Below are 16,950 nucleotides of genomic sequence, written 5' to 3' on the forward strand. Positions count from 1 at the left end.
AGTGGTGCCCCAGGGAGCATAAACCCACAGAAGGCAGCTCAGCGGCCCTGATTCATGACCCCACCTGGCTGCGCTCCACCCGAGCTCCGCCCCAGGCCAGCCCCACCCCTCCCAGGATGGCCTCATGGACCCCTGCCCAGGAGCCCTCCCTTCAGTTCACTTCAGTTCAGTTCAGTCACTCAGTCATGTCCGACTCTTTGCTACCCCATGAATTACAGCACCCCAGGCCTCCCTGTCCATCACCAACTCCCAGAGTTTACTCAAACTCATGACCATCGAGTCAGTGATGCCATCCAGCCATCTCATCCTCTGTCATCCCCTTCTCCTCCTGCCTTCAATCTTTCCCAGCATCAGGGTCTTTTCAAACGAGTCAGCTCTTCGCATGAGGTGGCCAGAGTACTGGAGTTTCAGCTTCAGCATCATTCCTTCCAAAGAACACCCAGGGCTGATCTCCTTCAGAATGGACTGGTTGGGTCTCCTTGCAGTCTAAGGGACTCTCAAGAGTCTTCTCCAACACCACAGTTCAAAAGCATCAATTCTTCAGTGCTCAGCTTTCTTTATAGTCCAACTTTCACATCCATACATGACCACTGGAAAAACCATAGCCTTGACTAAACGGACCTTTGCTGACAAAGTAATGTCTCTGCTCACCTGCTAAGCTCAGGCCCTGAGGGGACCTGAGGCCCCCAGCTGAGGGTTTAGGGCTTGAAACCCCAGGGCCGTGGAGTCCCCTGCAATGCACATCTTTTGTGTCCTGTCACCCTACCGTAGGGCTTATTAGGGTTGAGCACACTTAGCTTTTATCAGAAACCACAAACACATTTGCAAAGAGCTGACTTTGGGCCGCAAGAGTCGTTCAGTAGAAGTGACACATTGTCAGACATTTCTGAGATGGATCATAGATTCTGTATTGCACGTCCTCCACCTTGCCCTGCCCTCAACACACATGCACACACAGACACACACACACACACCTAAATGGAAACAAACAAACTGGGAAACTATGTTAAAGAAAAGTGACACATTGAAGGCCAGTCATTAACTATAAACGACGTGACAATGAACTTGTCCTCTGGATGAAACTACAGCAGAGCAGCCCACCCCCGAATGGCTCTCGGATGTCCAGCCCCGCCCCTCCCACCCTGCCATGAGCCTTCTCTCCTCACAGTCATGTTCTTGGGCCCCCAGCAGCTGATCACACAGGTCAGGAGCCCAGTGACCTACGAGGCACCTGTTTATCTTCTGGTTTTCAGCTGGCCTCACAGGCATTCCTTCCGCATTCCTTCCCTCCCTGTCCCAGCCCCTGCCTCCTGTGTTCCTGCGTCTATGACGCTGAATCATTTCTGAGAGTTGACGGGACAGGGCAAGGAGGCCAGAGACGTTGGCCCGTCGTCAGACACGCAGCGCAGAACAAGCTGAGGCAATGCTGACTTCAGTGAATAGTTTGTTTTAAGTTGGGGAAGTATTTGAGCTCGAGATGGATACACGTGGCCTGAAAATCGTGTTCAGGTTCAGTCTGGGGTTTGCATTGGACTGAGAATATAGTTGCAAGCGTGGCACCGCAGACAAGATTTCGTGAATTGTTAGGGACTTGAATTTAAGCAGGAAGAGGGCGGAAGAGTTAGATTTCCCAGGAATGGACAGTGTACTGAGCGCCCTCCTTTAGGGGGTCCGGGTGGACTGGCTGGGGAGAGGGCGTGGGTAGTACATGTTTTTAATCCCCAGTCTCTTTCGGGCTCGCCACTTGGGGTGCCCACGGGCAGCTCCCAAGCTGCTGTTTCTGACCCTCTGCCAGGTAATTTCAGAAAGGCCACCGTGTTATTTTATCTTTGAGGACAAGTTTATTTCCAACTCTGACAGTGAAAAGTGTGTCCTTTCGTATGAAAAATTCTGCACTTGCTTTGTTATTAAGGAAAAACTTTTTTAAAAATTAATCAAATACTTACAATGTTTTAAATGAAACAAAACCTAAAAATCTAGATTTTAAAGTGATGCTTCCTGTCCTTTTTACTCATGACTAAAGCAATGTGGCTTTAAAGTTTAAATTTGAGAGATTTTAGAGACTGGAATACATTAATGAAATTTTATCTTTCTCTGTGTGTGTTTGTGTGTGTGAGGGTGGGGGACATTTTCTCGTCCACCAGCCTCCAAACTGCAAAATACCCATCGGCAGCTGTGTGGACATCTTCTCAGGCTCAGCCCGAGCTCTGCACTCAGACGAATCTAACACACGATGGTCCTAATTGAGATTTGATATGCACATTAATTTAATTGTCATATGGTTAAACAGAAGTGTAGATAAACTTCATTATTGTTTTCATGACTTTTGATACTTGAAAAACAAAGTCTCTTATTTACTATGTCCTAAATTATGCTGTTGCACATGTCATATGTAACCAAATGTAAGTCGTGAGTGAATAAATAAGGCAAGTTGTTAATTACTCTAATTCCCCTTGGAGAGTGAGGGTGGCTGCAGCCCGGGCTATTCACAGACGTGTGTGTGTTCACACTTGACCTTCTCCGAGCTGCACTAAATCACAAAAAAACAGCGTCTCAGAATTTAAAAATAAACTGTTTCTGAGTGTGTTGGGGGGACAATGCCTCTTTCCGACTCAGTCTGCAGAGTGTCCTTGCCGGCACACCGGGGACCTGGCCCCCACCCCCGTCCCCCCCACCTGCACCCGCCGCCCTCCCCCCTTGCTGCAGACCCCCTCTTCCAGCTGCTCATCGTGTGCCCCTCAAGCTGGTGTCCACCCACACCCCTTGGCTCATTCTCTTTCCCTGGCTGGCTCCCTTCCACCCTGCAATGCACACCTTGTGGGAACGAAGACTGGCCCACCTGTGCCCACACCTCCCGGGCCCCTGGGCACCAGCATGGCCAGCAAGTCAGCAGCGCTTCACCCCAGGGTCGGCTTGGGTGCAGTCTGGTCAGTGGGAGGCATCCAAGCTGACCTCGGTAGTGAACTTCAAACCCTGCGGGGGCCCTTACTTTTGCTAGAAATACCTGAGTGTGCATTTGCAGAGAGTGTCAAGCACACACTCTAGACGGAGCAAGGAATCGATCCCAGTGGTCTTGGTGATCGACATCCGTCACCTGTGTGTATCAAGCTCTTGAGAGGACTTGGTTTCTTAATCAAGTTCAGGTGACTCATGTTGCTCTTGATCGGGTGGAAACCAGCTTCGGCCTGACTGTTCCTCTGATTCCTGGAGCGAGTCTGAGCAGGTTCTCTGTTTCGGGGATCCGCCTGGATGATCGTGCATATGGAACTCAACTAGGAAGAAAAGCACCACAGAGGCAAGTGGCAATTCCATTTTGCAAAACAAGTGTGTTCCTTTTGAGCAAGGGAACCAGAACGCAGGCGCAATCCGAGTTCTCTGTGAAATCTCTCTTCCGTTTATTTCTCAATCTTGTTGCATTAACAGGCACATTAAAGCCTGATTTTTCCTTATGAAGATTTTATTTCTGCCTTTACCAAAATGTGGGAAAAAAAAAAAAACAGAAAATGCATATAGTAAAATCAGTAGTGATGAAGTCGAGCAGCGACCATACTAGCTGAGGGTCAGATTCTGTTACAGTCACGACACGTATGGACTATTTCGTGTTCAGGATAATCCAGGAGCTACATGGTGTCATTATGCCCATTTTGTGTGGAAGGAGGAAACAGAGGAGGCAGAGGTGAGGCTTGTATTCAGAAAAATGGTTAGAACCTGGTGCATCAGCGTGTTTGTCCTTCAAGCAAAGACGCATCTTGCAGCACTAGTCTTCTGCGCTTCATCCTGTCTGCATCCAGGAAGCAGTTGCATACCCATGTGCAGGCTCAGAGCAACAAGTTCAAGGAGAGTAGGCAGGAGAGGTTTTCATTCTACGAAACTAAAGGACGTGAATTCACCTTCAGATGAAGAAAGTCAGAATTTTCCGTTACCTTATTCTGTTTTCAGTTACTGTAGACTATCCGTTTGAGCTAAATGAATGTCCTTCTGTGAGTTAGCTTTAAGTGCATTTTAATTAAACTTTCTAGTCACCCAGCCATCAAACTCTTTCAGCAAAAGAGCTCCGCTAAAACCCACCTCCCTCTCCCCCGAGCCATGCCCGCCCTGTGTCGGTGTCTTTCTCATGCTACTTAACCAGCTGATAGAGCAGTGGCTTACAGAAATAAGCAGCAGGACATCTGCATTCCTAAAGCAGATGTTAGCATGTCCAGTTGCATAACAGGCCTCAGTCGGCAGTTTTACTGTGACACTCGTTAAGATTTATGTTGCTCTGACTTCTGACAGTTGGTGATGAAATAAAGTCCCAAGCTCCTTTCTTTGCATGGCTTATTTACAGAACACTGCAATCATAGTTCTGCTACGAAATGGTCTTCCAGAGAGGGTGGCTTTAAAAGTAAGTAGTAAAAGGATCATTTCCTAATCCAAGATAATAGGGCCGCAAGTGCCTCAGACGTGCAGTGCTGAATTCCATTCAGTGCTGTGGCAGTGTTTCGCTTAAACTGCCTGCAAAGCATCCATGCTTTCTAAACATCTCTACTGAGATGTGCTGCGCATGCTGTACAACTCGCCTGTATAATCCGTACAGTTCAGTGATATTTTTTAGTTTAGTGATAGATGTGTGGGACTCTCACAGCAGTCGATTTCAGAACCTGTTCATCACCTCAGGAAAGAATCGTTCCCTTCAGATGTCACTCATCCCCCCCAGCCTCCCAGCCCCTAGCCATACGTGACCACTGCTTCTAGATTTCTGTACTCTGGACATTTTGTCTGAATGTAACCATTTAATATGTGGTCTTTTCTCTCAGGCTTCTTTCAGGCAGTATGACATTTTCAATGGTCGTCCATATTGTAGCCTGTGTCGTCCTTTTTAAGGTCAAATAATGACTCATTGGAAAAGACTCTGATGCTGGGAGGAATTGGGGGCAGGAGGAGAAGGGGAGGACAGAGGATGAGATGGCTGGATGGCATCACTGACTCGATGGACGTGGGTCTGAGTGAACTCCGGGAGTTGGTGATGGACAGGGAGGCCTGGCGTGCTGCGATTCATGGGGTCGCAAAGAGTCGGACACGACTGAGCGACTGAACTGAACTGAACTGAACTGAACTGAATATCTTTTGTATGGATATTTCACATTTTATGTATCCATTCATCCACTGGTGGACAGTTGGGTTGTTTCCACGTTTTGGCTGCTATAAATAACAACCACTATGAACAAAAACTCACAGACAAGTTTTAGTGTGGACATATGGTTTCGTTTTTCTCATATAGCTTCTTAACTTTTAAAAATCCTAGATTTTTCATACACTCATCTTATCAAAAATTCTTCTTATGTTTTCCAGGCAAATCTAGGAAAGGGGCCCTAGATTTGAAGTCTCATCTCATTGAGAGTCATAAGGTCAGCATTCTTTTCCTCTGGAGTCCACAGTATTGAGCAGGAAGCTTTTTGGGGGCCTTTAGTCGTAAATCTATTCAAGTTAATCACTCTAGCCATCCCCCCACCCCCACCCCCCAGCCCCAGGCCACCACTAGTGTGCTTTCAGTCTCTAAAGATTTGTCTGTTCTGGACATTTCTTATGTATGCAATCATATAACGTGTGTGTGTGTGTGTCTCTCTCTCACTTCTTTCACTGACGTAATGTTTTCAAGTCTCATCCGTGTTGTAGCGCCTGTTGAAAGGTGGTTATTGAATCACGCAAAGACGCCGGGATTCTCGGCCCCCGGAGGAGAAGAATTCAATCCGGGGCCAGAGACGAGGCTTGATCACTCAGAGCTTTTGTGTAATAAAGTTTTATTAAAGTCTAAAGGAGATAGAGAAAGCTTCTGACATAGGCATCAGAAGGGGGGCAGAAAGAGTACCCCCCTGCTAGTCTTCAGCTGGATGTTACATAGTCACTAGCAGTCTGTCAATGAAAGAAAGGAATGTCTCAAAACTCAGAATGGCACCAGGCCCCTCACACATAAGATGCATTTTGGGATAATCTTGGCACCAGATGATTCATCCTGGGCCATAAAATGATTAGCTTGAATCTTGAAGAAGGGCAGATCACCATACAAATAGTTTCATTTACATAGATTAGAGGAACAGTATCTGAGTGTGTAACATACTGGTTTGTCAAGTAGGTTCTGAGCCAAAAGGCGGAACCAACTTGAAGACAGTTTGGGGTAAATGTATAGTATATTAGCATAGCTTAAGATAAACATTTCCATAAGAAAAAGGCATTGGTTATCTCTAGGTTTGAGAATAGTTAACTTCAGGTGAAACCAGGTGTCATTATGCAACACAGTATTTTAAGAGAAACCTCCTTTTAAATTTGTCTGCTGCTGCTGCTAAGCCGCTTCAGTCGTGTCCAACTCTGTGCAACCCCATAGATGGCAGCCCACCAGGCTCCCCCGTCCCTGGGATTCTCCAGGCAAGAACACTGGAGTGGGGTGCCATTTCCTTCTCCAATGCATGAAAGTGAAACGTGAAAGTGAAGTTGCTCAGTCGTGTCCGACTCTTAGCGACCCCATGGACTGCAGCCCACCAGGCTCCTCCATCCATGGGATTTTCCAGGCAAGAGTACTGGAGTGGGGTATAGAGAAGGAAAAAATATAGCTAGTTTCCTCCTGCCACTTAAGAGAAAAAATGTCTGACATTTGCAGGCTGTTTCCTCCGTTTGGAGACCCTGGCCTTCCTGCCTGTTAGCCTGCCAACGTCAGTACATCATCCCTTTTTGTTACTGAATAGTATTCCACTGTAGGGAAACGCCATGTTTCATTGGTTGGTGAACATTTGGGTTGTTCCCACCTGTCGGGATTGTGAATCGTGATGCTATGAACATGTGTATGTGTGTTTACATGGACATATGTTTTCATTTCTCCTGGGTGTACACAGAGAACGCACGTGCTGAGTCAAATAAGTAACTCTGCTTCTGAGAGGCCAGCCGACTCTCCCACAGCGGCTGTGCCACTTTGTGACCAGAGTAAGCAGTTTTCAGTTTTCTTCCTAGTCTTTGCTTTGATCCCGTAAGCTTTCAGTGTTTTGCTGGTATCTTCTGTTACTTGTCCAGATCCAGCCAAGAGCAAGAATAAGACTATGATCCTTGTTTATTTTAAGAAATAAACCAAAAATGCTGAGTAATAAGTGCAGAGTAATCAGAAGTATTTTATATACTTCTTAATAGTTTACAAACAATATACAGTTACACATCCATACTCACAGGCACACACACACGTATACAGACACACACATGGCTTTTTCTGGTGCTTGTACTTTAGTACTTTAATGGTTTCAAACAAAGTTTACCACCAGACTTAAGTAACAGAAACATGTGGTGGTGGTTTAGTCGCCAAGTCCTGTCCGACTCTTTGCACCCCATGAACTGTAGCCTGCCAGGCTCCTGTTCATGGGACTCCCCCGGCAAGAATGCTGGACTGGGTGGCCATTTCATTCTCCAAGGGATCGTCCCAACCCAGGGATCAAACCCAAGTCTCCTGCACTGCAGGCGGATTCTTCACTAACTGAGCCCCCAGCCCCATCCCCCAGCCAGAAGGAACACACAGGACTTTTTCACCCACAGAATGCACCTGTAGATTCGGTCCTCCCCACCTCACTCTGGTCCCTGGAGCGCCCACACCGCCCTGGCTGGCTGGTCGTCGGCCGGATGATTTCCTTGCTTCCCTTGCCCTCTCTGCTGGCAGCTGAGGTCTCTGAGAAGTGACTGAGAGCAGACGATGGGAACTGAAGCTAAACACGTGCACGGCCAGCTCTACGGGGCTTCAGTTTATTCTGAGAGTGAAATGAATGATCTGCTTCTTGAATCAGAGAGAGAGAGAGTTTCCCTTAGAGAGAGTCCTCAATTTTCCTTGAAAACACAAAGTGTGTCTGGAGCCTGGGCCTGGCTGGTTAGCACACTGGCTTCCGCCCCAGGTGCCTGCCTGACCCCCTTCACAGGTCACTGCTCCGTGGGCTCCTCTCTCCACCAGCCGAGTGCCTTCCTGGGAGGATCCTGGGCGGGGAGTGTCCTGGGTGACCCCAGTGGCCAAGCCCATGCCAGCTCCTGAGAGTCACGGGCAGCTCAGGGGTGTCAGAGGGCAACCACCCTGGAGAGGGGTGACATTCCAGCTCCAGGGACGCAAGTCCGCCCCTCAGGATTCCCACCAGGGACATTCTGCCTTCTTTGACCCTGGAGCTGCGTCCACCCTCTGCTTGAGGCCCCGGCTGGACATCCAGGGAGAAAACAGTAGGAAGAAGGCTCGTGTCAGAAAGCGCACGTGAAATCAGTGACCCCAGCAGAAGACAGTGTGCAAAGACGCTCCCTTGTTGCCGTCACTCTTTCTGTCTCTGGGAATTATCGCCCCAGTGTTATAGGAAGTCTTCTCTACCTTTCCTCTGATGAAACAGGAATATTTTTTAAAGTCCTTAGTTCACAGGAATTTCCTAATCACACAGCTAGAAACCTCTGCGTCATGATGTTCCTCGCACACTCAAGCAAATGAAGTAGAGGGAACTTCAATTGTTTTCCAAAGTTACCCATGTTGGGGTTGAGGGGGCTGGATTCAGGTACAAGAAATGGTCCTCAGAGACCCGGTTCTTAGCTTTTGTGCAAATCATGATTTGGTACAATCAAGACCTGACTCATTGGGAAAGACCTCAATGCTGGGAAAGAAAAGGCAATAGGAGGGGGGGCGGTGGAGGGCAAGATGGTTGGATGGCATTACTGGCTCAGTGGACATGAATTTGAGCAAGCTCTGGGAGATAGTGGAGGTCAGCAGAGCCTGGCGTGCTGCAGTCTATGAGGTCAGAAGGAGTCAGACATGACTTAGTAACCAAACAATAAGAACAACACCCCCTCCACGATGACTAAGGTCAAAGATGCGTGTGGCACCCTGAGACTTCCCTGATGAGGGTTATAATGCTGGATGGTGACTGGTACCCAGAGCTCTGTGGCTCCAACCAGGCTGTGTTCTGTCAGGCAAGCCCGAGAGGCTGAAACGTGGATGCGGAGTGTGGCGAATGTGCCGCTGCTGAACCTGTAATGAAATCTCTGCTGGGTTTCTTCTTTCTGTTTAAGACAATGACATCAGTCAAGCCTAAGATACGGAGGGAGCATCATGGGAGAGGGAGGAGTGGGTGACCAGTGAAACTTACCTGGCTTAACATCTGAGGAACTGAGTGTGGTGGATCACACCGTGCATTTTTCCTAGAGTATCTCAGAAAAAGTAAGCGTGATGCTCACTCAGCAAGCTGGCTCACCCAACCCAGGACCAGTTTAAATGGGGCTGATCTGATAGGGACTGGCTGGATGGTTCTCTGGTTTTCTTTTTGAATTTTGTCTACAACATGGGAGCTCCCCACGGAGGCCCACGCCTTCACACTGCTCACATCCTCGGCTCCTGCGACAAGGTCCTCGTGTGAATCGATGAGTGAATGGGAAGAGAATTGAGGAAATAAAACCAGATAAGACTTCCCCTGCATCTAAACCCATGATGCCCACTCAAGTGTCGTGGCAGTTCAGGAAATGTCTTTTTTTAAGGGACGGCACACTTCTCAAAACCATTTCTCACTTCTTTTTTTTTTTTTTAAGTAATCTATAGTGGACCATGTCTCCAAGTCTAACATGTACCTGGTTTTGCAGTTTAGAATGTCACTTTTTAAATGTCTCAACACCTTTCCTGTCCTGATATGTTTTCTAGTTTGAATCAGAACTTTTATAAACTTTTTAACTTCTAAAAAATGTGCCTGCAGTGAGTTTTTTTTACCCCTCCCCCAGAGCTTTCTTGTTATTTGTCAGAAGTTTCTATAATGATCAGCAGCTTATCCTCTGGGTCATTCCTCCTAAAATTGCCACCCTGAGACTGTCAGTCTTATAAAAAGGCTGGGCTGACAAAAGGCAGCTTTTCCTCCATAACTGTGTGTGTGTGTCAGTAGCTATACCAAGTAGAAGAAAATCTCTAAAAATGACACTTGAAAGGATGGGGTCTGTTGCCAGGGAATTGGACATGATGGTTAGCAAGCACAGCAAACTGCTTCGACTGAGATGAACATTGTGCCAACGTTGTTGAATAATGAATCTCCTTGATGATCACGGGAGTTTTGCTTGTTGTATTTTCCCCTAAAATTCACAGGGGAAAGTAAGTGGATTCTTACACTGTTAGGCTGATGGAAGGGGAAACTGCCACAAATATTACAAAGAAGCCCTAACAGCTTGAAACGCACTCAGAGATTTACAGTCACAGACACAATTGAAGAATCAGGATGCACTGGGACAAGGACACTTGGGGTCTCCATGTCCTGGGCCTGACCCTGTTATAGGCTGAGCCCTTTATCACATTTCATAATTTACAGGAAACTCTTCTTTATCACGAAAATTTCGTCCCATTTGAGACACATCACCTTTAATTTCTTTGTGTCACTTGTGGACATTTCGCTTATTGAAAGTGTGTTCTTTATAAGGATGCTTTTTATACTCACGAATAGCAACGGTATCAGGTCTCGGAAACAAGTTCTTTTCTTTGGACAGAAATTAGTCAGTAAATTTCCCAGGGCAGCATGTACTTTCCACACACCTTCGTGCTCCATGGTGTGGGGGAGAGGTGTTTACTCAAGCAGAGGGCTGGTACGGAGAAGGGAGAAGGTGGAGGCAGAGGGGGAGGTGCTTCCGCGGCCCTGCCTGTATCACTGCTGGGGCGGCACCTGTTACGAGAGCCCAGAGGCTGCGTGAGGCAGGGTGTGAGACACGAAGCATCTCTTCACCACGATGCCACTCCAGCCTCACCCATGGATGTGAGGAAGCTGTGTGACCATATCATAAACCTCCATTCACTGAAAGCACAATGATTTGCTTGAAATATCAAGCTTTTCCTCTGAACCATCATCCCTGACCCTCAGCACTGTTTTACTGAGTTTTACCGAGAAGGAAAACGCTGTCCATTCTAGTTAGAAGACATCATTGATTTTGCAGGAGCATCTTGATTTTAAAATGTGGGAAAAAATATCCACAATGATTTACAGTAACAGCTAAATTGCATTTAATTAACCACTTCTCCAATAAAGCTTATTATTTTGTAGTTAGTGAAGGATATGATATTGATGGGTTTCCCAGGTGGCGCTAGTGGTAAAGAACCCACCAGCCAATGCAGGAGAGATTCGGGTTCCAACCCTGGGTGGGAAAGATACCCTGGAGGAGCAACGCACCCCAGTATTCTTGCCTGGAGGATCCCATGGACAGAGGAGCTTGGCGGGCTACAGTCCATGGCGTCTCAAAGGGGCGGAGATGACTGAGATGACTTAGCATAGCATAGCACCTGATATTCGTACCAGCATAGAAGGGAGACGTGAAACCAACACAGATAACAAGAATTTATAGCTGATGAACGAATCTATCACAAAATCCTTTCTGTTCCAGGTTTTACTCTCTTCTAAAAATAAATAGGTAGATACGAAAAAATACATACTATGTTACCTTTGGCTCCCTCTGCTAAAACAGGACTTAGCCATTTAAAACTAGTCTTCAGTTCAGCTACTCAGTCGTGTCCAAGTCTTTGCAACCCCATGGACTGCTGCACACCAGGCTTCCCTGTCCATCACCAGCTCCCAGAGCTTGCTCAAACTCCTGTCTATCAAGTCAGTGATGTCATCCAACCATCTCATCCTCTGTCGTCCCCTTGTCCTCCTGCCCTCAAGCTATTCTTAAACAGCATAAAATTGAAGTTTTCTCTCCAGCACTTGTGGGGGACCAGGCGCTGTGCCAGGTTTGGGGCTAGAAAGATTTATCAGGCAGTATCCCATCCTCAAAAAGTTTGCAGTGTTGGTGGGGAGACAGGGATGGGGCATATTGGTCTACAGTAGAGACCAGCTCAGATCTACAGGATGGGGAGAGGGGGGACACAGGAAGGGGACTGGAGACAGGGAAGCCACTGACGTTGGGGTGGGGCTCAGTGAGGGCCTGAACCCCCAGGTCAGGTGGAAGGGATGATCTGAAAGATAGCGATGCGAAGTGTGCATGGAGGCCAGAGAGTGAAGCAGCAGGGAGGGGAGCTCAGCGAGGCAGGCTGCCCACGGTCTGGCCAGAAGCCAAGTTAGGCACTGTCTTTAAAAGATTATGGTTTGACTCATTCCGCCTCCAGAAATGTGTCTTGTGCAACGTTGAGCAAGCAAGCAAGGAGTAAGGCAGCATCAGTCATAACAGGTCACAGGGTCCTGGGCTGGAGCCTGGTCACCTGGGAAGAGTGACGCTGTGATGCAGGGCTAGGTCCCTGCTGACCAGGACAGAGTGTCCTCAGGGACACCCTCTCCAGGACTCCTGGTTCAGTGACAGAGCAAGAAGCAGAGCCATGTCCAGAGTGTGGCAGCATTTACATAAACACAAAAAGGAGGAGGAAGGGAGTGAACTTGGGCAATGGCTGAAATGAGCCCAGGCCGTTTTGAGGAAGACAGAGGCTAGAACCTCACCCGCAGGCAGGGTGGCAGCTGGGAGGTGCCCAGGGAGCCTACTCGTCTCCCCGTGACCTTTTCAGTGCTTTTTGAATTTGATGTCAAGCTCAGGCATTCCATAGGAAAATAATTAAATACCATAAAATTGATTTAAAATAGGAACTGAACCACATCTATTCTGTGCACTTAAATTTTAAAATTCAGAAAGCACCCTGGAAAAAAAAAATTGACATAAACAAGAAAAAAGACAAGGAGTCCTCTCACACCCAAAAAAAAGCACCATGGTCTTCATAAAAAAGCAGAGGGAGTGGGGGAAGGGAGGGAAGAAACTCCAACTCTGAGGGTGCAGGTTCCCAGAGTAGACAGGATGGAGACCCAGCCAGTCCAGCCCCTCCCCTCAGAGGTCCAGGTGGTTGAGGATATTAGTATCAGTCCTGCACCCTGGAAGGGACTCTCCCCCAGGGCTGCTGCTGTTGTCCAGTTGTTCAGTCGTGTCTAATTCTTTGCAACCCCATGGACTTCAGCACGCCAGGCCTCCCTGTCCATCACCAACTCCTGGAGTTTACCCAAACCTATGTCCATTGAGTCAGTGATGCCATCCAACCATCTCATCCTCTGTTGTCCCCTTCTCCTCCTGCCTTCAGTCATTCCAGCATCAGGGTCTTTTCTAATGAGTCAGTTCTTTGCATCAGGTGGCCAAAGTATTGGAGCTTCAGCTTCAGCATTAGTCCTTCCAATGAATATTCAGGACTGATCTCCTTCAGAATAGACTGGTTGGATCTCCTTGCAGTCCGAGGAAATCTCAAGAGTCTTCTCCAACAGCACAGTTCAAAAGCATGAGTTATTTGGCACTCAGCTTTCTTTATAGTCCAACTCTCACAACCATACATGTTTACTGGAAAAACCACAGCTTTGACTAGACAGACCTTTGTTAGCAAAGTAATTAGTCTCTGCTTTTTAATATGCTGCCTAGGTTGGTCATAGCTTTTCTTCCAAGGAGCAAGCCTCTTATAATTTCATGGCTGCAGTCACCATCTGCAGTGATTTTGGAGCCCCCAAAAATAAAGTCTGTCACTGTTTCCATTGTTTCCCCATCTATTTGCCATGAAGTGATGGGACTGGATGCCATGATCTTAGTTTTCTGAATGTTGAGTTTTAAGCCAGCCTATTCACTCTCCTCTTTCACTTTCATCAAGAGGTTCTTTAGTTCCTCTTCACTTTCCTCCATTAGAGTGGTATCATGTGCATATTTAAAGTTCTTGATATTTCTCCCGGCAATCCAGCTTGTGACTCATCCAGCCCGGCCTTTCTCATGATGTACTCTGCGTATAAGTTAAATAAGCAGGGTGACAATAGGCAGCCTTGATGTACTCTTTTCCCAGTTTTGAACTAGTCAGTAGTTCCATGTCCTCTTCTCTCCCAGGGCTACCACTGGGAGAAAGTTAGAACCCAAGGGAATCAGTTTTGGTATCAGTTCCATCCCATGCTTTCAGCTCACAATCCAAAACAGGGACCAAGTAGTCACATTCCTGAGATACATGGGATGGTGTCTAGCTTATTTAATTTAATCATTTCCGTTTCTTCTGTATGGAAATACATCCTCCAGATGCTTGCATGCTCAGGCAGAGAAAACAAAGCAGAATGCCACATCCTGTACAGAAATCCACACCCTAAACTGAAATTCCACCTCAGACCTTGAGGATGGATGTGAGAATTTGTTTATCAGCTCCAAAATGTGTCAGGAGGAAAACATATTATTTTAAGAGTTTATGTTGTGTTGGTTTTTTTTCCCCCCAGGACAGTGAAACTAACAGAGGAGAATATGAAAAGAAGAGAAACACTCGTGACCTTTCCCGGGAGATCTCGGAAGACAGTGATGTGTTTGGTATGTAATGTGAAAATGGGAAGATGTGATTTCCTATGGTGATCCTGGGCAAACACATTCTCATTTGGAGAAGGTCTTACTTTTTTAATTACATGAGTGAACTGTGAATCTGTTCTCCTTGTTAGAAGAGCAGGCTGTGCAGAAACCTGGAGGCTAAGTACCCTCCACCCACCTCCTGAGAACGCCCTCACATGCTCCGCCGCCGTGAGACTGCCCTGGCCACCCTCAGTGCCAGTCTCCGTCTTGCTTGTGCTCTTGGCTGGGTTTTGCGTGCTGTTTTGTGCCCACAGACACCAGAGATTCCCCAGGTTTCCCCTTGCTATACGCTGTTTCTCCAATCATGTATTTGATCAGTTGGGTGTGGACATCAGAAGCGGTCACAGTGCACAGAGGAACCATCTAATGAGGAAGGGCCGTAGTCCCAGGACCTGGACACGCTGGAGTTCATGGTAACTGCCAACAGTGACTCAGGAGGTGTTGGGAAATATGTTTTCTGTAAAAGTTTACTTACTCGTCGCCCTAGAGACGGAGGTTGCCTCTCAGGTTCCCACCGACTTTTGTGTGTTCACTCTTGGTCCCCTCCGCTGCCTGATGGTGGGCCTGGTGGCTCGCCCAGGGCCACAGGCCAAGCTGGGACTCGAGCAGACCTGGCCTAGGTGTCGCTCCTTGCTCCACGTGTTTGTATTCCTAGAGGCTGGCTCCTGGTGGCTCGCTTATCAAAACAGAGGGCTATTCTCTGGCTGCTAAGACATACCTTAGTCACAGAGTGAGGCCTCCCCTCAGGGTCTGGCTGGGTCTCTGCTTATTTCCAAAAAAGAGTCTCTTCACACTTCACTTATCAGGCAGGAAAATCCACCCCAGTTTTTTTTTTTTTAATTTTGTTCCCGATTTATCTGCTGTTTTAAAAAAAATCCTTTCCTTTTCTATAATCCCATCGTTGTTGAGTGGCACACAAGAAGGATGGAACTAGACAGACTACCACTGCCCACTTTCTCAGTATCTTAGGCTTCCATGAAAATCAACCCAAAGGCCCAGAGATGAAGCCCTGAGGATTGGTGTAGGGGAGTCAAGATAGGCAGGCGGGAGAGGAGACATTGCTGTGTGCTGATTTGCTTGGGGGTTTTCTTGGGGCCTGAACAGCCCAGCACCTCTTGGTGGTGGGGTTTGCACTCCATGGGGGAAGAGGAAGGAGAAGAGGGGGCAGCCTGCCTGGAGAGCAGCCTGCGTGCCTTGGGGTCTAGAGTGGGGCACAGTCTGTGAGTCTGTACAGAGCCTCTGAGTGTCAGTGACTTTAACACTCAAGCTGCCTGTAATCCTCTAGATTAAAAGGTGTCTTCAGCCTTCTATTCCAACTGCATATGTGTATAAATACATAAAAGAAAGTGACAAGACAGAAATGTCCAATTTTAGGTTCTACATACAAAGAAGAGCAAGTTTTTAGAGTTGTTTTGGCTAAGCTCGCTTATTTTTAAAGTAAGCATCATCTTTCTCATAATTCTGCAGATTAATTGCTTTTAGGATTATTCATAACAACATCAGCCTTCTCTTTTGCTATCAGCATGCCCACACACAGTTTTATCGATATATACATGTATATAATGTCTGTATGACATGAAAAAAAATCTATTATAAGCCTTTTCCTTAAGTTATAAATGTGGTATAATTCCTGAAGTACTTTGAAAGGAAGCCCTCTTTTAACCTTCTCAGATCCACCTGCAATTTGGAGGGTTTTTTATTATCTAGAGTTGAATGTGAAAACCAACGGAAGTGCAAACATCCCAGCACAAAGCTAGATTTGCTTTTTACTGGGGAGAATCGTGCCATCAGCCAGCTTCTGCCTGTCTTGTCGACTGTGCGTTCCCGGTGCCTTGAACAGTAAGACCAGCTCAAATATCTGCTGATCTGAGGTTCTGCTCACAGGCCAGGCTCCCAGCCCATCAGGGTGACTGGGGAGGAGTTCCCTGCTTGTCAGCCTCAGGGCAAGAGCTGCCGTCACCGCTGAGTCACGGCAAGGGAGAAGTGTGACCCTGGATGGGGTGGCCCGGGACGGGACCCCCCCAGGCTCCCCAGCCTGGTGCTCTGCTCTCCTGAGTCATGCAGAGTGGGCCCTGCGGAGCTGTCAGATGTCTGCTTTTGAACTTCATATAACCTCCCGATCCTAATGCCTTTCTGGGGGCCAAAGACGCCCAGTCTAAAGTGATGAGGGGCATAGAGGCTGAAATAATCTTGGCGATCAGTCTTGACTATCTGTTCTTGGGGGACGTATATATGAATTCTTGTCAAATTCTGAAGTGTATACTAATGTCACTCCAAAGAAATCAGCAACTGGGTCTTTCCCTGACGAGACAGAAACTCCCTAAACACAAGAAGAAGCTGTGCTCCCGTGATGGTCCGTGAGCCACGAGTCACCAGCAGCCACTTAACCATGCTCCTCAGGCTCCTGGGCATCATTTTGTCCACGTGTCAGAACTCGGGGGTGGGTGAGGCGTGCGGGGAGGCCTTTAGCCTTTTCCTAACCCAAGTCTGAGGAATGCATGTCCTCAGGGTCCCAGCGGAAGTCAAGCCAGCTCTGTGAGAGTCCTACGTAGAGGCCCGACAGAGAGTTTAGAGGCTCTGACTGGCACTGACCCCACACAGGTGCTGAGTGCCAGGCTCACA

General features: G+C 47.5%; 1 protein-coding gene across 2 annotated transcripts in view; it reads left to right on the forward strand.

The window, feature by feature from the left end:
* The window catches only part of MBP (myelin basic protein), a 108,700-nt gene that overhangs the window by 32,120 nt on the left and 59,630 nt on the right, over positions 1 to 16,950 (forward strand). For both annotated transcript variants that reach the window (XM_018039439.1, XM_018039438.1), the window contains exon 3: positions 14,205 to 14,292. In XM_018039439.1, the coding sequence (XP_017894928.1) occupies positions 14,205 to 14,292 (88 nt within the window). The remainder of the gene's footprint in view (positions 1 to 14,204; positions 14,293 to 16,950) is intronic.

The sequence above is a fragment of the Capra hircus genome, chromosome 24 (assembly GCF_001704415.2).
Source record: "Capra hircus breed San Clemente chromosome 24, ASM170441v1, whole genome shotgun sequence".
Lineage (NCBI taxonomy): Eukaryota > Metazoa > Chordata > Mammalia > Artiodactyla > Bovidae > Capra > Capra hircus.